This window comes from Nannospalax galili, unplaced genomic scaffold (genome assembly GCF_000622305.1).
Source record: "Nannospalax galili isolate Female #2095 unplaced genomic scaffold, S.galili_v1.0 scaffold1353, whole genome shotgun sequence".
Classification (NCBI taxonomy): Eukaryota; Metazoa; Chordata; class Mammalia; order Rodentia; family Spalacidae; genus Nannospalax; species Nannospalax galili.
Window position 1 is genome coordinate 146,756 of NW_008333501.1, and position 20,795 is coordinate 167,550.

A 20,795-nucleotide genomic window follows, 5' to 3' on the forward strand; every position below is an offset into this window, starting at 1 on the left:
CACGTCGCAATGGCACTGCTGAGCTTCATGTACAATAGTGCTGACCACTGGGGACAGGCTAGCACAGCAGACAGTTCTCCACGTCTGCAGAGGAAGAGGAAGGAGGAGAGCCTGGAACCGATCCAGGTTTCAGCTCCACTGTTCCCCATGAGCCCTTGCACCCAACAGGCTAGCAGGAGAGTGGCTGTGGAATCAGTGTTTCCACAGCATTTCTGACACTCATGGTTGCCTGCTCAGCTTCTGGATCCTTCTCATGGATGTACTTTTCCATCCTCCTCCATCCACCAGGGAAGCCCAAAAGGGAAGCCAAGATGTTCCCCTGCCAAGAGCAACAAAGCTCCTCCTATGGCAGATGCCACCCAGAGATCTGAATGGCCACCCATCCAACAGTAGGAACTGCTACCCACCCTCCTGGGGACAGGGAGGCCAACTGGGGAGTGGGAACGAGCTCTGCCACCAGTACTAAAACAGTTGGCAGTCGAGGGGGAAGACTGGAGCTCCCACACCTGGCTGTAGAGATGGTACCTGTAACTCTCCTGCCCTGGAGTGAGGAAATCAGGTGGGGCAGAAGGTCTAAATGAGAGCCAAAGATTCATCAGATAACATCCAACACATGAAGGCTTCAATCAGAAAGCTTCCATCCTCAGGGCTCCATCATAGAACAATACATGCTCAGCATGCACCAGGTCCTGGGTTCAACACCCAGCGCTACCAGAGACAACAGCAACAAAGATTCCATCCATCCTATCAAAAGCCAAGAAGTTTTCAGATTGAATGAAAAAACAAATCAATCAGTATATGCTCTGATTGAAATAGTAGAGATGTTACATCGGGAATTTAAAGAATCCACTATGAAAAAAGATTTCAACATTTATGAACATCTTTAAAACAAATGGAAAAATAGAAAGTCTCATTAAAGACACAGAAGATACAAAGAAGCATTAAATAGGGCTCAGTGTGTAATGTGCTTTCAACACTAGCATGAGCGCCTGACTTGGGATCCCCAGCAGCCACTTAAAAAGCCAGGCATGGAGGTGCAGGTCTGCAACCCCAGAACTGGGGTCCCTGGAGCTTGCTGGTCAGAGTCTAGCCAATCAGCAAGCTTCAGTTTCAGTGAGAGACCCTATCTCAAAAGCATAAGGTGGAGAGCAATGGAGGAGAACACTTGGCATCAACCTCTGGCCTCCACACACACGTGCACACGTACACACACATATGAATATGTACGCCTGCATACACCATACACTCAACTAAATAAATATTAAACAGAAACACTAAATAGAAAACTTTAAAAAGTATAATCTTGGAAAACCCTCAGTGAACAGAATTAACAAAAGGGAGGGGACAAAGAGAATTAGTGAAAAGGAAGGCAGAAACGACCACAAAATAACACAATTTGCACAAGCAGAGTGAAGAGATGTAAAAATAAGCAATGTCAGAGATGGATGGGACTGTGATATTTGTGCAATCTAAGAGGTAAGAAAAGCAGGGTTTAAAAAAAATAGCAATAAAAAATGGACTTAACACCAAGCATGGTGGGGCATGCCTTTAACCCCAGCACTCGGGAGACAGAGGCAGATGGAGCTCTGTGAGTCTAAGGCCAGCCTGGTCTACATAGTGAGCTCCAGGCAAGCTGAGGCTACATAGTGAGAGTCTGTCTCAAACAAACAACAACAAAAGCCTTGATTTTTGACTGTATAATCCCAAATTTGGCAAGAATTACACATTTGTTCAAGAAACTGAATTTGTTAGTTACATTTTGTTTGATTTCCCCTTCATTACTGACATCCTTTTCTCCAGATAGAGAGCTCTGGGTTAACAGTTCCTTTCCTTTCCACACTTATAAAAGGTTCTATTTCCTTCTGGTCTCCATTGTTTCATCTTAAAGCTTGAGTTATTTTCCTTTATAGGTGAGGTGCCATTTTTCTCTACTTTCAAAATTTTTCCCATTCTTTGTTTTCAGAAGTTTGATTATGATGGGTCTTAGTGTGGAATTTTAGGGGCTTATTTCTTTTGCTATTCACCCTGTGTTATGGTTTGAATGTGAAATGTTCCCCCAGAGGCTATGTACTTAGACACTTCGTCCCCAGTTGGTGGTGCTGTTTTGGAACGTTTAGGAGGTGGAATCTTGCTAGAGGAACAGACTGCTGGGAAGATGGGACTTAGGGTCATAGCCTAGCCCTGGTTCCAGCCTCAGCACTCTTTACTTCCTGACGACCACCTGAGAATCACCCCCCCATAGCTGCAAATTGTGTCCCATGCCATAAATTCCACCATGCCTTCCCCCTACCTTGGATTGCACCCTCTCAAAACACATCCCTTCTCTCTTAAGTTGCTTCTGCCAGGGATTCTGTCACAAAAGAAAAGTAACAGTCCAGCACTTGGGAGGCAGAGGCAGGTGGACAGTCCCAGAGAGAAGGACCTAGGAAAATGTGTCACCAGAAGACCTTGTGTTACTAAATGGCTAAAGGAAGGTCACTAGACAGAAAGGGAATGAACAAAGATGGGATATTAACAAAGGAGGAAGATATCATTGATTTCCCTCCACTTCTTGAGTTTTCTAAATTATACTTGTAAAACTAAATTTTAATGATGATAATAGTTCTAGAAATATAGAAGAAATAATTAAGATGCTTATAATAAAAACTGTGTAAGGTAATGTTTTCTACATTTCAACTGAACTTCTAAAATGACACAAACAGTATCTGATAAGTGATATGTGTACAATGTAATACTTACCATAACCACTTGAAAAGTCATATAGGGACTAGGAAGATGGCTCAGGTGATACAGTGCCTCCCATGCAACCATGGGGACCTGACTTCAGATCTCCGGGGCTTGCTAGCCAGTCAATATAGATGAACCTATAAGCTTCCAGTTCAGTGAGAGCCCCTGTCTCAAACACTTACACACATACCCCCCCCACACAAAAAACCATACAAAGAAACAAAAAATTAGAGATAAAACTAATGAAGACTGTCTAGCCATTCACAGGAACGAAGAAAAAAATACAGAAATGCAGATAGAAACAAATAAAACATAATATTAAATGGTAAAGTCTTAACATAATCACTGGTCACATTAAATATAAATGGCCTAAGTAAATTATTAAAAAATAGAGATTGTCTGGGAGGGGGTCTGGATGGGAAATGGGACAGAAAGATCATTAAGATATTTCTATGAAATGCACAAAACTAAATTAAAATATACATACAAATTAAAATAAAAACAAAATACAGAGATTGACAAACTGGGGGAAAGGGACATACCTACATACTGTCTAAGAAACTCACTTAAAACATAGTATCAGCATGTTGAAACTGAAATGATAGTAAAGGTAGAGCTGTTTGACAAACATTAATCAAAAGAAAGCAGAAGGGATATATTACCTAAAGTAGGCTTCAGAACAAAAATAATTAGCAGAAAAAGAAAAGAACAATTATATGATGATAAATGACCAATTCACAGGGAAAGAAAAATTAAATGTGATATAGCAAACAATAGCTGCAAATAATGAAGTACAAAGTAATATGGACAACAGGAGAAACAGATTCATCTATAATGATAGTGAGACATTTCAAAAACTTCTTTCAGGGGGCTGGAGAGATGGCTCAAAGGTTAAGAACACTGGTTGTTCTTGCAGAAGACCCAGGCTCGAATCCCAGCACCCACATGGCAGCTAACAACTGTCCACAACTCCAGTCCCAGGGGATCCAACACCCTCATCTGTCCTCTGCAGGCATTGCATACATGCAGGCAATACACGCATACACATAAAATAAAAATGATTAATAAAATGTTTAAAAAAGAAAAAGTTACGGACAGAACAAGTCAAAATATCTGCAAAGATACTAAAGAATTCAACAACACTGTTGACTAATTTAATTGACACTTATAAAACCTTCACCACCACCACTACCCCAAGCAACAGCAGAATACACCTTCTTTTCAAGTGCCCAAAGAATGCACAGCAAGATGGACTGTGTATCATGAGTCATAAATGTCGACACATTTCAAAGAACTGAAATCAAGCCGGGTGTTGTGGTGCATGTTTTTTATCCCAGCACTTAGGAGGCCAAGGCAGGAAGATCAAGAGTTTGAGGCAAGCCTGGGCTATATAGTGAGATAAGAAAGGAAGAGAGAGGAAAGGAGGGAGCAAAGGAGAGAGGGGAGAGAACAAATTAGAATCGTACATAGTGATTTTTCTAATCACAATGGAATATAGTTAGAAATTAATAATGCAAAGATAATGGGAAAAGTTCCAAATACTTGCACATTTGAACAACATATTTCCACATAATAATGGGCCGAAGAGGATGTTCAAAGGAATTTTTAAGCTATATTGAATTAGAGCTGAAGAGTTGACTCTGTGGAAAGGAGTACTTGCTATGCAAGCATGAGAATCTCAGTTTGAATTCCTAGCACCCACATTAAGAAAGCCAGGTGTGGCCATTAAGTGCCTGTAACCCTACCCAGTACTATGGAAGGGTGGAGACAGCAGGATTGATGGGGTCTGCTGACCATCAGCCTAGCCCCAGGTTCAGGGTGGATCATCTCTCAAAAGGGACAAAGCAGAGGACAGTAGAGCAGGACACCTGATGCCCTCCCTGGTTTCCACATGCATCTGCACACACATGAACACATAAACCACTAACACATCCAACACACACACACACACACTCAAAATAAATATATTGAATTGAATAAAAACAAAATTGTACTACATCAAAGTCTGAGAGGCACAGCTAAATCAATGTCAAATGGTAAATTTATAATACGAAGTGCTCAGAAAAGATAAAGTCTCAAATTAAGAAACTTCCCACTTAAGAAACTTCCACCTCAAAACCTAGAAAAATAATAGCAAAATAAATTTAAGAAAGCAGAAGACAGGGAACAATGATAAGATCAGAAATCAAACAATGGAAACCACAAAATGGGAAATCAATTAAGCAAAGAGATGGTTCTTTGAAAACATCAATGAAATTGACAAACCTCCAATGAGACTGAGAAAAAGGAGAGAAGTCACAAAATACCAGTATCAGACATGAAAGTGAAGCTATTGTTAAGGACCTCAGAAGAATGAGGGACTGTGAACAGGGCACACGCATCTGACAACTTAGATGAAACAAACCAATTCCTTGCAAAATAAACCTCCAAAACTAACACAATATGAATGAATTTGAATAGCCCTACACTAGTAAAGAAATTGAATTATTAAATTAAAACATTCCAAAAAGAAGATTTCCAAGGTTGTTTCACTGGATAATTCTAATAGATGTTTGAAAAAGAATCAACACCAATTCTACACAATTTCTTTCAGGAAATGGAATAAATAGTACTTCCCAGTTCATTTTACAAAGCTAGTATTGTCAACACAAACCAAACAAACACAGGACAAAAAATAAAGAAAATTTAGTATTCCATGTATACAAGCATAAAAATCTTTCATGAAATAGTACCAAATAAAATTAAATATACAAAAAGAATCATTTTCTGTGACCAAGTAGGAGATATGACAAAGGTACAAGGCTGGTTCGATACTTACTAGAAAATCATCATTATGAACCACCATGTTAACAAATTAATGAAGAAAAACACATGCTTGTAGCAAAAGATACAGGTTTTTTAATTTGGGGGGGTATTTATTTTTATTTTATGTGTATGAGTGTTATTCCTGGATGTATGTGAGTGCACCCAGGTCATTCAGTGCCCAAGGAGGACAGAAGAGGGCGTCAGATCCCCCGGAACTGGAGTTGTGGGTGGTTGCTGGCTGCCCTGTGTGTGCTGGAATTCAAACCTGGGTCTTTTGTGAGAGCAGCCAGTGCTCTTAACCACTGAGCCATCTTTCCAGCCTAGATACATTTTATTTAAATGACTAGATAGGAATACAGAAGAAGGGATACTTCCTCAACTTGCAAAAGAGTATCTGCAAAAGACCTATAACAGATATTTAACTTAATGGTTAAAAAGAAAATGGAGGGGCTGGAGAGTTGGCTCAGTGGTTAAGAGCACTGACCGCTCTTGCAGAGGACCCAGGTTCGATTCCCAGCACCCACATGGCGGCTACAAACCGTCCTTAACTCCAGTTCCAGGGGAATCCGAAACCTTCTTCTGACCTCCGTAGCATTGCACAACACGGGTGTACTCACATATTTGCAGGCAATACACTCATACACATAAAATAAATATATTAAAATATTTAAGAAAGAAAAGAATGCATTCTCATTTAAGATCAGAAATAAGGATACTTACCCTTTTCAATGTTACTCAACATAGTGTTGCAAGTGTGAAACAGAACAATAATGTATGAAAAGTAAATAAAAAGAATATCGATATCAATCTTTTAAATTCTCACTATTTATAGATGACATGACTGTGTAGAAAATCCCATAAATCAGACAGCCAAGTGAAGTGAGCAAAGTCTAAGGAGACAAAACTTAGCATTCAAAGGCCAACTATTGCCATGTGTGGTGCCATACGCCTGTGATCTCAGTACTCAGGCAACAGGGGCAGAAGGACCAAGAGTTCCAGGCTAGCCTGAGCTATGTAACGAGACTCTGTCTCAAAAATAAAACAATTTAAGCCAATTCTATTTCTAAATATGACTAACAAACATGTAGACACCCAAATAAAAATATAATATAGTTTATAGCTGTAAAAAGCAAGAAGTAAAATATTTAAATAAATCTATTTAAACCTATACAGGTATAATTTGCTGAAAACTAAAAAATATTGACAAAAAAAATCAAAGAAGATCCAAATATAAAGATACACCATTTTAATGTGTTGGAAAATCTAACTAGTAGAGATTACAACCCTTCTCAACACACATTTTAACACATTCCTGTCAAAATTAAAGCAAGAATTTTTATAGGTATACACAAGATTATCCTAAAATTTATCTGAAAAGGAAAGGAACTGGAGCAGCTAGAACAATTTAGAAAAAAATAATAAGAGGACTAGTCTACACAATTTCAAGATTTTTCTCTGTAGCTGCAGTGATCATGACTATGTTACTAAGAGAAGAACGGACACACTGATCAATAGAACCCAGAAACAGACCCATAAATTATGACAAACTGGTACTCAACAAAGGTGCAAAAATAATAATAACAGCCTTTCCAACAAGTAATACAGGAGCATTTTACGTAAAAATGAACTCAAAGGGCTGTGCTTGGTGGCATATGCCTTTAATTTCAGCATTCAGGAGGCAGAGGTGGGTGGATCTCTGTGAATTCAAGTCCACTCTGATCTACATAGCAATTTCCAGGCCACCCAGGGCTACAACAGTAAGACCCTGTATTTAAAATAAAAAAAACTAAAGGGTTGGGTTTGAGTAGTAGAGTGCTTAGCAAGCATGAGGACCTGGGTGCAATTACACACACACACACACACACACACACACACACACAGAATGGATCATGGATGAAAATAAGACATACAAAATTACAAAACTTTTAGAAAAATAAAGTAAGGGAAAATCATTGGGGATTTGGGGTGAAGCAAAAAGTTCTTAGATTTGGCACCAAAGGCACAATCCTTAAAAGGAAAAGCTGCTAAATTAGACTTCATAAAAATTAAAGCTTGTGCTTTATAAAAGATCTGGTTACGGGAAAACATTGATAAAACCACATATCTGACAAAGACTAGTATTTAGAACATATAAAGAACTCTTAAAACTCAGAGTATGACAACAATCCAATTAGAAAAAAAGACAAAGGGATATGAAGAAACATCCCAACAAGGAGAATAAACATATAGCAAATAAACCCATAAAAAAGATGTTTCAACACCACTAGTCATTAGAGAAATGCAAATTCAAACTACTATGGGCTATCATTACATCCCACTAGAGTGACTAAAACAAAGAAGATACAGTGACAGAGGGAGGAGGACAAGAAGCCCCACTATTGGCAATTGATAACTGAGAGGAGGGGGAGAGTGTTTTCTTTAAGGGGATAGCACCAGGTAGGTTGACCAGGCTCAAGGGGGGAATCGACCCACACCCAAAAGCAATTTGGGAACACAAATCAGACTCAATGGGCCAAAAAAAATAATAAAAGGACGAAAGGGAAGAGCTGGTAGTAGGGAGGTGGGAGTGGATCTGAGCAGAGATGGGGGAAGGGATCTGAATATGATCAAAATACACTGTATGAGCTTCTGAAAGAATCAATAAAAATACATGATTTTTTTAAAAACAGTGACAGCTGGGGCTGGAGAGATGGCTCAAGTTAAGAGCACTTGCTGCTCTTGCAGAGGACCTGGATTTGATTACCAGCACCCATGTGGTAGCTAACAACTGTCCATAACTCAAGTTCCATGGTGAGCCAATGCCCTCTTCTGACCTCCTTGCACATTGCATGACACAAGTGCACTTACATACATGTAGGCAATGTACTCATACACATAAAATTAAAAAAAATAAATAAAATATTTTTTAAAATTAAAAAATATGTATTATACATACATACATACATATATATATATATTAAAAAGCAGCAGCGCAAATGCTGGCAAGGCTGTGGAGAAATGCTCCCCTACATTGTTGGTGAAAACAAGAGTTCTGGAAATATTTGTCTGTTCTTAAAAAGTCAGATGTGCAAGTACTACAGACCCAATAGCTGCACCCCCCACACACACAGACATATTTATTCCAAAGATAATTGAGATTTACATGCAACATAACTTAAGTGACATTCTAGAAATGAAAAAATTACAGAAATAGAGACTAGATCAGCAGTTTCCAAGGGTTAAGGAAGGGGTGGCTGGAAGTGGAAAGTGACCTTGGCTACAAAAGGGCAACAAAGGATTCTTGTGACCATAAAAATATCTCACGGTTTGACCAAATCAACAGCAATATCCCAGTTGTGAAACTGTTCCCTAGCTTTGCAGAATGTTACCTTCAGGGAAAACTGGGTAAAATGCATGGGCGACATCCCTGTGAATCTGTGTGCAAATACAGAATTAATGGAAAACAATAAAGACTAAGAAGGAGAAGCATTAAAAGCAAGGGGAAGGGTCAGTCCTTTGCCTCTTAAGATACTGGCTTAAGGTATAGAGACAGTAAGGAGAGCACAAAGTTTTCAGGCCAGTTAAACTTAAAATTCAGACAACAACAAATAATTTTAAAGTATATCCATGCAATATTGTAGACATATGCTTGTTCCTCAGTATCTTCAGGGAACTGATTCCAGGACCCTCATGGATATCAAAACACACAGATGTTCCAGCCCAATATAAAGCAGTGCAGTATTTCCATACATCCTACACACTTGACCTCTGAATTACTTATGATGAAAATGCTATGGAAATAGTTGTTTTCTGCCTTGCAATTCTTCCCCCATTTTTTTGACTGACATTTTATTGAGTTTTGTGCACCTTCATATAATAGATCTTAATCAAACTTAGACCCCTTCCCTGCCCCCCACAGAACCTCCCCACACCAGATTTCATGCATTCTGTCACATATGTTAAGTTCTATCCAGTCAAGCATTTGTACCCAGATGTCCCTGGGTGCAAGTTCATCCACTGGAGTCTTGTCAGCCTATCCAGAGTCACTCTCTTACAGAAGATCTACTCTCCTCACCCCACAGTAAATTTGCCAAGGGTGCCTTGGCTAAGGTTGGAGCCTGTTGCTCATTTCCCCATGTCCTATGCTGGGTTTTCGCTTGATTTAGTCAGCACGGGTCTTGTGCATACTGTTACCATCATGGAACATAGTGGAACAGGGGACAGAGAAAATGCTAATACGTTCTTCCCCCATTTTTGACCCATGCTTGTGTGCATCTGAAGGAGCAGAAGCTGTAGATAGGGAACACTGACCATACTTATTCTGAGCAAACTATTAACTAGCCATCCTGTCATTTCAGTTGTTAACTCCGAAAGCCTAGGAGGGATGGGTGAGCCAGGAGGAATCTGGAATTGAGCATTATGGTCAGAAAGAGGCAGGGAGAGAAAAAGACAAGGAGAGGGAGGCCAGGGAACGGGCATAGGAGTGCCACTGAGGCAGCACGTGTATGAGATGTTGGCGAACCAGGCCCTGTGTGAATGGCCTCAGCAAAGTGGGCATCAAGGTTCAGAGACAGGGTGTCTAAGCTCCCGGAAGGCAAGGGCCAGGCAGCCCAATCCCGTGATCCATAGACACAGGGACATCCCCCAATTAACCCCCAGCCAACCCAAGCTTTCACCAGAACTGCTCCCACCTAGCATCACCTTTTCCTCACAAAGAAAGGCATACAGCACAGGTCCAGGTCCAGGTCCAGGTCCTGGGAAGTCACACACTGTATCAAACCCCACAACACTCACAGATGAGACTCTGCTCTCAACCCAAGGTCCCTTCCCACAAGGAGGACATCATCACTAGGAGTTCTCATGAGCTTTCTTGTTCAACATGTATTTGTACCTGGCTCTTCTCTAACCTTGGAATGTGAGGGACAGTTCGTTGGCTGTGACATCTACATTTGGTGCCCAGCTCACAGCAGTTGTTCAAGACAAAACAAAGCTGCGGTATGAAGGAGGAAGTCAACCAAGCACCATTTGTCTGGAGCCATGCCTTCTGGGTATGTCCCATAAGCCCAGCCCCCAGGAGACTGGCAGGACCCTCCAGGAAGACCATAGCAGTAACCTGTGAGCTTCTGAGCTGGGGTCTGAGATGCAGGCTTAGCAAGGCCACAGAGGGGCTCAGTTGTCTTCCTGAGATAAGGACTCCATCAGAATTATCAGAATTGCCATGTGTGTTTATTGGTGCCTTTATTCAGTTCCTTCCACGGGGGCTGGTAATCTTACTGTAATGGCAGTGTCTCACATGTGCCAGGCAGTGTGCAGGTCTTTTGTATATACCTTAACAAGTTTAATCCTCTAAACAGACTCCAACTTGTGAGATGAGTATCTACCATACACTGCCCCCTCTCTCATGGAAATGGATGCCTTCTTTCTTTTCTAGGATACTCTCCCCACTGTTGAGGGTGATAACTCCAGAACAGGCAGATCATTCCAGCCACATCAAACAACCTATCCACCTGCCTGGCTACAGTGACTGGCTGAGGGGCAGCTTCAGGACCTCCTGAAAACAGTCTCCTTCCCTTAGATCTTTGCTGCTAAGGCAGAAACACATGCCCCTCTCTGCTGAGACCGTGAGCTGTCATCTTGTACCTCAGAGCCTAGAAAGGAAAGCAGAGCTGAGAGGGGTGGATGGGGTTGGGAGCAGGTGCCGACTTTGTTGGAGTCCCTGGATTCAACCATACCTGAAGCCGGTACCCATGTATGCCCAGACTTGTCTGTGACATGAACCAATAGTATGTTCTCCTGAATTACCACCAAGAGTTCTACCTGAACCACTCCATACTCAGGCAGGGACATTCTGTAAAGGGAGAAGTGAAGCACACAGAGGCGACCCCGAGCCTCTGCCTGCAGTGGCCCCTCTCTCTTCACTGTGGCACTCAGCATCTGGTGAAGCCCCACTTTTCAGGACTATTCACACCTCCACAGACTGAGTAAACTTTTGATGCTTAGTAAAACTCTATAAAATAGACTCAAACCAGTCACATTCTAAGATCCTAGTTAGAAAAGCTGCTACCAGCGGCCTGGGTTCTCACTGCAACCCAAGCTCACAAGGCCATGTTGTGCGTCATTAGGGATTCACTTCCCTTCTTCCCAGGTGGATGAGCTGAGCTGAGAACATCTCCAGGCAAAACACTACAAGGCTAGTCAGCCAGGGCAACACCAACTGCTACAAGGGTCCGACCCATTCTCCCCCACCAGGAAGGGAGACACGGCCAGTTATCAGAACCAGCGTAAGGCTCTGATGTCCACTGGGTGCTCAGGGCTCAGGAGACCAGGCTCCTGGAGCCATCACTGACCACAGAACCCTTGACATCTGTCTTTCTCTCTCTTCACCCCTGTAAGTATCGACAGGAAGCACAGTCAAAGGAAACTGTTTGTGTATCAGCTGCTGCCAAGCAGTGGAACAACCACAAAGGATATCAAAAAGGTTCAGTACCATGAACCACCAAGCCTGTGGGGGCACGAGAGAAGAAAAAGAGGGGGCCGTGCTTATGAGCTGATCCATGAAAGATAGTGTTGGGCCTGTCCTCTGCCATCCATAGTTACACCCCCTCATGTCCACCCTGCCTCTTCTCCTGCCTGTTGGAGCACTCCCCTTGGACAGAAAACACCCTCTGGTCTCTCCTGTGAAGAATGTGATCACTTTCTTGGATCTCCGGACTCCTCAGCTGACTTCTCACCCTCCCGTCCTAGACCAGGACCTGGAGAGAGCAGAGGACATTGCTGGTGTCCCTTAACTCTTCCCTCTGCCTCCACCACCCATCCTGTTCACATCCACAGCATAATGACTTGGTGCCAAGGCCAGCAAGACCTCTGCTGCCTCCTTCCTAGGCTTCTTTGTGCTTTTCCACACTGTGACCCAACAGCATTCCCAAGAACACGTCGCTCTATGCCCAGATAGCACATACTCTTCACGTTCACACTTCTCAAAGGTGCCCCCACCGTCGTGCTAATGCCCCAATCCACTTCTCATGCCTAAGCTTCCTGTTATACTCCCTGCCCAAGGATCCGTGGTCAGCCTGATGCCAGCACTCAGATCCAGCATCTCAGGCAAGGCCAACTCACACATACACTCAAACTCACCAAGTGTGAAGAGCCTTTGAGAACAGGGGTCTAGGGAGCAGGTTCTTAGTCCTGTGGCCTGAGTCTGGATCTCTGCCTTACACCCCTCAGTTTCCATGAAGAAAAGGGGAGTAGTAACAGAACCTCTAAATGAGGTGTCACAGAGCTCAGCGTGTCAGCACACACCAATACTGAAGGACACTGCATTTGGTCAGCTTTACCAGACACAACTGGTCACTGTCAGCTTTGTTATCTACTTTACCAGCCCTAATACTCCCGTTCTAGCACAATACCATCTTCCACCCATCGTCAGGACCAAGGCACCCAAGAACGCGAAGTGGCTCCTAACGTCTTCCCTCCGCCCAGACTTCTAAGCAGTGCCCCACCCACCCACCTGCCTCACTGCTCTCTCTGCAGCTCTGTCTGCTAATGCCCTGCAGCCACTGCTGGCCTCTCCTTCCTGTGACCTGGACAGACTTCTTCCTCTGTCTGACACCCCTCCCACCTTACTTCTCAGCCTCAATGTTGTCAACTCCAGGAAGCCTTCCTAGCACACCCACATCTACCAACATGCCTGTCCTCTGAGTACCTGACTACTCAGGTCCCTGAGTACTGAAACATTACAGTGAACTCACAGTTACCATCTCTCCAGCTGAGCCAGCAACTCTTCAGAGCCTACACAGAAAATTCTCATCAGGTTTGCTAAACATGAGGTTACCCCATGAAGGGAAACCCCAACCACAGACCCCTTTCCTCCTCTTGAAAACAGCACACATATCCGAGGAATTGGGGGGGGGGCGCTAAAAATTACAATAATGGAATTTTCCATGGGCCAGAGTGCTCGGCCAACAGCTTCCTGGAATGTACCAACAGGGGTTCAGTCAGAGAAACTGAGTCCTGCCTACTTTCTCTTCTGTAAGGGCTATGAAAGATGGTTGGCAGGTTTGGCTGGCAAGGTGGAGGTGACTGGATTGCCAACTGTGTGTTCAGGCTGGTTACTCTGACAGAGCAAATCCAGAAGCCAAAACACAGTCTCCAGAAGAAGAGACATTTCATCACTTACTGAGGTGAACAGAGGTTCGGGAGGTTATTACAGAGCCGGCCGGGAACCTTTCCTTCGCCTTCCCACTATACTCTCCTGCTTGATGTGACTTTTGTATCTCCCTGGTATGAGGAGGAGACACTGACGCCCAACCCAAAACATCCCCTTGGACCAACCAAGACTTTCTTCCAAAATACTGAGGGTTGGGCCCTCGGGGGCAGGGGTGGGGTAGGGGTTCTCAGGCCTCCAAGGGGCAGCGAGAAGGATGGGTTAAGGATGCCAGGCACTAGGTATATCACCAGGGATGCACCTCTAAAGATGGGCAAAGAAGTCAAACCCTCTCCCTCCATCTGTGTCTCTCTTCTCTCTGCCTTTGTCTCTCTGTGATTTTCCATCTCTGTATCTCTCTTGCTTCTGTCTTTCTGTCTCTCACACACACACACACACACACACACACACACACACACACACACACACACACACACAGCCCCCTCCAGAAGGATAGCCTGAGCAGGAGTAAGGAGGGGCTGATCTTCCAAATACTTCCTTCCTCTCTTCCTGTCTTACCCAGCCCCTAACATGTACCCAAGGACAGGGACCGCCAGGACGTGACTAATGCCCCATGGGGAAAGCCTGGTCCTGGCTATAACCACTGTCCAAGGACACTGAGGGCAAATGATCCTGAGAATTCCTGAGGACTATTCCTTTCCAGGCTCACCTCCTTGGGGTTCCCCCAGCAACCCATGAGGCCCTGAATAAGAATGTCCAGGGACCCAAGGGCCAAGTCATCCCCCTGGGGCCACTCTGGGTCACGGCAAGTTTCTCATCTCAAGGGCAAGTTGTCACGTCAAGGACAAGTTCTCAGAACCTTTGTCCAGACACCCTTTATTACATGTCCCCATCCCAAAGCATCAGAAGGTCAAACCTCCACTGGCAAACAAAGAGGACAGGCGACTGAAGTAACTGGCCCCACAGCTTCCTCAGCCCCCTGAGTGCCAGCCCTGCTGCAGACCCATTTTCCAAAAGAGATGAGAGGGGTCTTCCTCTAGAGCTCTGAGTAGGGCTGGGGAGGTTGGGAGTTGTGACAGGTGGTGGGAAGGGGTAGCTGGGATCAGGTCATCTGGAAGGAGGCCACAGAACTGAGCTGTATACTGCTCTAGGTTTCTGATGTGTCTGTGGGGAAGGGGATATCTAAAGCTGTCTAAAAAGCTGAAACAGACCTAGGAAGAGGACAGGGATTTCAAAAGTGACCCTATGCTGAAAAGCTTCTGAAGACCCTTGTTTCCAGCAGATCCAAAGCCCTCCCACCCAGCAGCACTGGGAGGCATGTAAGAAAGTGCCTACAAGGGCAGGCACCTAGAATCATCCCAACATCCAGTGTCTCCAGGTAGTAAAGTCACTCAGACAGCCCCCTCCGCCTCCCACTATCAAAACGACAGTTTAACAGCCCAGGGGAGGTGTCCAGCAGCCTGAATCCCCTAGGAGTCCGTCTTAGACCCTTGAGTACCCCAACTTTACAAGAAGGCCACCAAGCTGAATGGTGCCACTTCCACCCCCAGTCCCCTTGGTGCCACTAAGGGGAACTGTTTCTGGGACCAGCTTCAGAGCAGCTACTCTGGGTTCGGGTCATTTAGCAGGAGTCCCTTAAAGACAATGGGCTCGGCAGATTTACTGGAACTGCAACCTGAACGCAGGTCTCCTGTGCCACACCTCGTCTCTGCACACAGCAGCAGACAAATGTTGATCTGTGCTTCTCCCTACCACCACCTCCAGCCCCATCTTCCTTACCACTGGAAGCCAACAGGCAGGGAGGACTACATGCTTTTCCCATCTCGTTCCCCTGTAGCCCAGCCTTCTGATTGGTCCTTGTAAAACTCTCAGCTCAGTTCAGGGCATGCCCTATTCTAAAACCTTCAATGGCTCCCTAGTATTTGAGGTCTGCAGGGACCAGGCTGGGGACCCAGATGAGCCATACAGCATTGTAGAGCACCCTGCAGGCACTGGTGGGGTTATGGCGCCTGGGAGGAACACATGCCTTGCCCACTGGGAACATTTGCTGCTTGCTCCCATGGGCTCTGCCTGTGTGAAGGTAAAACCTAGTGCTACTTCTTCTGGATTTTCAAGAAAAGCCAACAAAAATATCAGCCAAGAGGACCCGAAAGATGGACCCCAGCCTACAGGGTAAGTCCAAATCCAAGCGCCATCATTTGACAGTTATGGCCATGGCCCAGACTGTACCTCCCCATCCTCATTACCACAGTGTTGTGAGCATGCACTGCCTCCATCACAGACCCTAGAGCTCCTCCACTCTGCCTGTTCCTGAGTTCTGTTCACCCCACAGTGTTCCTCTGAAGGGCTGATTCCCGACCTTCAGGCCAAGCAACAATGTAACATTAAAGAGCCCTCCTCCCATGTGGACTTCTGTAGAGAGAGCCCTGCCACAGAGAGCACCCCTCTCCATCCTTCAATGCCCAGGCCTCTCTGATCCAGGGTTCCCTGAAATGGAAGCATTAACATCAGTGCAGTACTGATCTGGATGCCTGTCTGCCTCCCTACAGAGGCCAGCAGCCTCTTCTACCACAGGCTTGGCAGGAGCTGCAGACACACTGAAGAAAGCCTGGCTGTTGTCTGACCTGCCTACCTGGCCCACCAGCTGTAAGGCATTAGGTAAGTTATTGAGCCTCTGCAAGCCCAGGCCCATCTATCTATAAGATAGGGACAAGTGTTGATGTGGAGGGCCTGGCATGTCTCAGGGCTAGGCATCCTTCTCAGAGTAGCCTCGCTGTACAGCTGTGTCCTGCATGCGGTGTCTTCTACAAGATGCTATGTGACAGCAGGGTGTGGTGGTGCAGGCCTTTAATCCCAGCACTTGGGAGGCAAAGGTAGGCAGATCTCTGTGAGTTCAAGGCCATCGGGCTCAAAAAAAAAAAAAAAAAAAAAAAATTGCTATGTGGCCATCTTACCCTCAAAGGCCTCCAGAAGTTACATAGCTCTCACCATGCAGTACCTACTCCATTAATATCCTCTGATGGGTCAGGGTGATGAGGAACAATGGCCTGAAACTGGAAGGGCAGGAGAGGGTAAGGCACTACCTGGACCCCGACCCGGCTCACAGACATCAGCGTCAGACCCCCAGCCTGGAGGACTTGTGACATCTCTGGCCCTGAGAACCACTGCTCTGTGCTGCTGCTGCCTAGGCCACCTGCTCCCACATGTCCTAGGCAGCAGGCCAGGCCGCAGTGCTGCAAGCAGGTGTAGGTGAGAGGCTCTGTCCGGACAGCCACCAGACAGATGCTTCCCAGAGAAGCCCAGTCCTCACACAAAGCTGAAGACCCATCACATCCTCCTTTTGAGTCCCTGCACTCTAGTTCAGAACGATGCTCTTGCCTTGCACCTGAGGACACATGGTTTCCAGACCATGCACAAAGGAGAGGTGGAAGAGAGAAGGGAGGGGGCACCTTTGAAATCACCGCGGTCCAATTAGCCGGCTCTCACCCTCTGTGCTTACAAACAGGAACCACGTTGCCACCTGCCACAAAAGCAAACATTTTTAGACATCTTCATCTGCACCTCCCTGGCACTCCTGAGGAACGGCTCTCACAGCCAGCCACTGACAGGGCGGTTTCCCTTATTCTTTGTGGGGGCTTTTAGACAGAAGACATTAAAAAGCCACCAATCTCCCTGTCAGGCCAAGCTCCCTGGCCCACCTGCCCTTCATGGCTCTTTCTATCCCCTCACTGCTGGTGAGTCCACCACATACACGGCCAGGGCTCTGTGCATTCAGAGGAGCAATTCCATACTACAGGAGACAGAGGCTGACCAGACGAGGGGTGAGTGAGGACTCTGGGCACCCAAACCCCTAAGCAGGGTGGGGACCAAGGGACGTGTGCTCATCCTGCATCGTCTCCGCTAAAGAGGACCTTTGCAATAGCTCCCTCTATGTAGCATGTTGGTGACATGCCAGATGTCTCACACCCCTGGCTGGGGCAACATGCATCTATCCACTCTGAGAATTTATGTGTTGCTGTCTACTGAGGGCAAACATTGCGTGGCCTGTGACCCGGCAATTCCATGTCTGTTCCCATATTCCCACTATTTATGTATATGCTGGATAGCTTTAGTGTCAACTTGACACACCTGGGTTGAGGGAGCCTCCATTGGGGAATTGCCTCTATTGGACTGGCCTGTGGCCATATCTGAGGGGCATCTTCTTGATGAGTGATGTGGGAGGGCCCAGCCCACTGTGGGTGGTGCCACCCCTGGGCAGGTGGGCCTGTGTTGTATAAGAAAGCGGGCTGAGCAGGGGCCAGGGGAGCAAGCCAGTAAGCAGTGTTCCTCCATGGCCTGTGTTCCAGCTCCTGCCTCCAGGCTCCTGCCCTGAGCTCCTACCTTGGGCTCCCAGATGAACTGTGACCCGGGATATGTAAGCTAAATAAACCCTTTCCTCTTCAAGTTGGTAGGGGTCAGAGTATTTTGTCACAGCAATGAAGAACAAACTAGGACAATGTATGACACATTTGTAATAAAATAATACATTATATGTTATCTATAATACATAGTATCTCTATATTCTTATATCCCTATGAAGGTCACATGCATACGTTCACCAGTAGACATGTACAACACACTAGTCACAGCAGTGTACTCTGTGAAACAACCCAGAAGAGCCATGAAGAGAACACTTAACGCAGAGACATGTTCCCATGATGGGAGAGAGAGCCCACCCTGAAGAGAAGGCATACACCCAAACAGAGGCAGTCACAGGAAAAGAGGAGGGTGCCAGGCACCATCAGCAGAAGCAGTAGGATTCCATTCATATAAGACAAAAATCAGGTATAATCAAATACACTGTGGAATAGCAGTATATTTGATGGGTGCAGCCGTTTTGGTGAGGGAGAGACTTATGGCGCCAAGAGAGGTGGTGCTTTGGGATGCTGGGAATAACCAGCATTCTTGATCTGAATACTGGTTAAAAAGATGTACTCAGATTCAGAGACACAAACATGAGGTTTCTGAACATATGCAATGAAGGGTTTTGTTAAGATGATAATGAAAAGATACTGGAAGAAGAAAAGTGGAGATGGAGCACAGTCAGGATTCTCTGAGACAAGAATCTCCCCGCTCAGACCTGTGGATTTGGGAGATGATCACAATGTGTCTAAGAAAGATTCAGGGTACCAATATTCCAGGAGCTTTCTGAGGCCCAGATTGTCAAACACAGTCACCCCCTCACACCCAGAAGCTGTTCTTGACCTTCCAGCTCCTGTGTCTACTTACACACCAGCACATCAGCTGTGTCCCTGCTTCCAAGCCAGGACATCACCAGTTGCTAAAGGTCAGGAAGAAGTCCCAGCTTCCCTAGAAATGTTGGGCCATGTGTGTGAATGCTATGGAATTTTGAAAACTCCCCTTCTAGAAAGCCTGGATTTCCAAAGTCCAAATCCACTTGAAGAGGAACAGGAAGAGAACGGGCCGATCTTTGCAAGCATTCTGTTTTGACAAAGTGAGGAAATGTAAGCAGTTAAATCTATTTGATGTCATGACACATGGAATTGAAGCATAATTGCCCCTGAGCGCTCAGCAACTGGAAAGCACGTGTCCCAGAAATGGAGAAAAATCTATGCTGGAAGATGGAAGAGGCTGTCAAAAGTTTGACTGCAGTGAGTGGAGGAAGGCATGGGTGGGAAAGGCACTCCTACCTTGCCATCTTGACACCCACTGAAATGTCATAAAACAGCGACCACCATCCTAAAAGTAGAGGAATGGTGACTAGAATTACCAATTTCCAGCCCTGCTGAGCAGCCCCATGGGCTGGGAGGGCATGCTCTTACCGATCATGTGGTTGGCAACGTGGATCTGGATCTCTCTCTCATTCTCGAAGGTCATCTGGCACTTGATACACTGGTATGTCTTTTTCTGTTGGGGAACCAGAGAAGAAGGAATCAGAGGCCGGCAAGGACAGGAAGAACACCAAGTTCCCCGCCAGCCTGGCTCAACAAGTCCCAGAGTGGCTTGGCCCCTCCTGGGCATCTCCAAGCCACACTCTTCCTGCCTCCTTCCAACTCTAGCCTCATCAGCCTGGGAAAGGGACACAGACCACCTTCCAAGGGGCTGCTCTTCTGCTGGACTTGGGACAACTTTGCTCACTGCCAAGGTCAATCTTCTCAGCAGCTGAGGAAACTACAAAGTCGCCCATCCATCTGCAAGCACTCCTACCATCCCAGTTTGAGCATAATACACCCCTTACAGGCTCATTGGTGACCTTTGAAAAAGTGCTTGGATCCCAAAGAACTGACTTAATCAATGGAGTAATCCCTCGATGGATTCATAATGTGGTGGTATTGTATAATAAGAGGTAAGGTAAGAGGAAGCAGGGAGCAGCCCTGGAAAGATGTATCCTGCCCCTGTCCCCTCTCTGCTTCTTGTCCACCAAGAAGTGAAAAGCCTTTGGCACACGTTCCTGTCATCATGACATTCTAAGTCACTACAGGATCCAGAAATACAGATCCAAGAAACCATGGACTGAAACTTCTGAAATTGAGAACCAAAATAAATCTTTCTTTGCCCTAAGTTGTTTCTCTTGGGTATTTGTCAGAAAAAGTCTGAGTAACGCACACACCCATTCATCAATCCTCTGATCTTCTCATGCCTCAGCCTCCACACATCCACTTCCTATTTTCCCATCTGTGCGTAACTGCACCCACCCTTCTGCCTGTCCACCCAGCCTCCATCCACCCACCCATCCTCCTTTCTACCCGTCCAATAACTTTCTTCATCCACTGACCCAACCTAAGAACAATGTGGCGGACAAGGAGACACTGCTCCCAACAACTCTGGTGCTCAAGGGTGGCTCAGAAATTCCTCCTTTGCCTGGACACATATATCCCCATGTGTTCTGTAGCTGGCTTCCAACACACAGAGGCTGCTATCAGCTGCCTTTAGAAGTAGTCAAAAAAAAAAAAAAAAAAAGAGAAAGAAGAAGAAAAAGAAGAAGAAATTGGCCAGGTATGGTGGCGCATGCCTTTAATCCCAGCACTTAGGAGACAGAGGCTGGTGGATCTCTGTGAGTTCGAGGCCAGGCTGGTCTACATAGTGAGTTCCAGGACAGCTGGGGCTACAGGGAGACCCT

The 20,795-nt window shown here is 45.5% G+C and overlaps 1 protein-coding gene across 3 annotated transcripts in view; it reads right to left on the bottom strand.

Annotated features, from left to right (window-relative positions):
• The window catches only part of Znf423 (zinc finger protein 423), a 250,663-nt gene that overhangs the window by 98,767 nt on the left and 131,101 nt on the right, over window positions 1-20,795 (bottom strand). For all 3 annotated transcript variants that reach the window (XM_029561200.1, XM_008828300.1, XM_029561201.1), the window contains one exon: window positions 19,498-19,582. In XM_029561200.1, coding sequence (XP_029417060.1) covers window positions 19,498-19,582 — 85 coding nt within the window. The remainder of the gene's footprint in view (window positions 1-19,497; window positions 19,583-20,795) is intronic.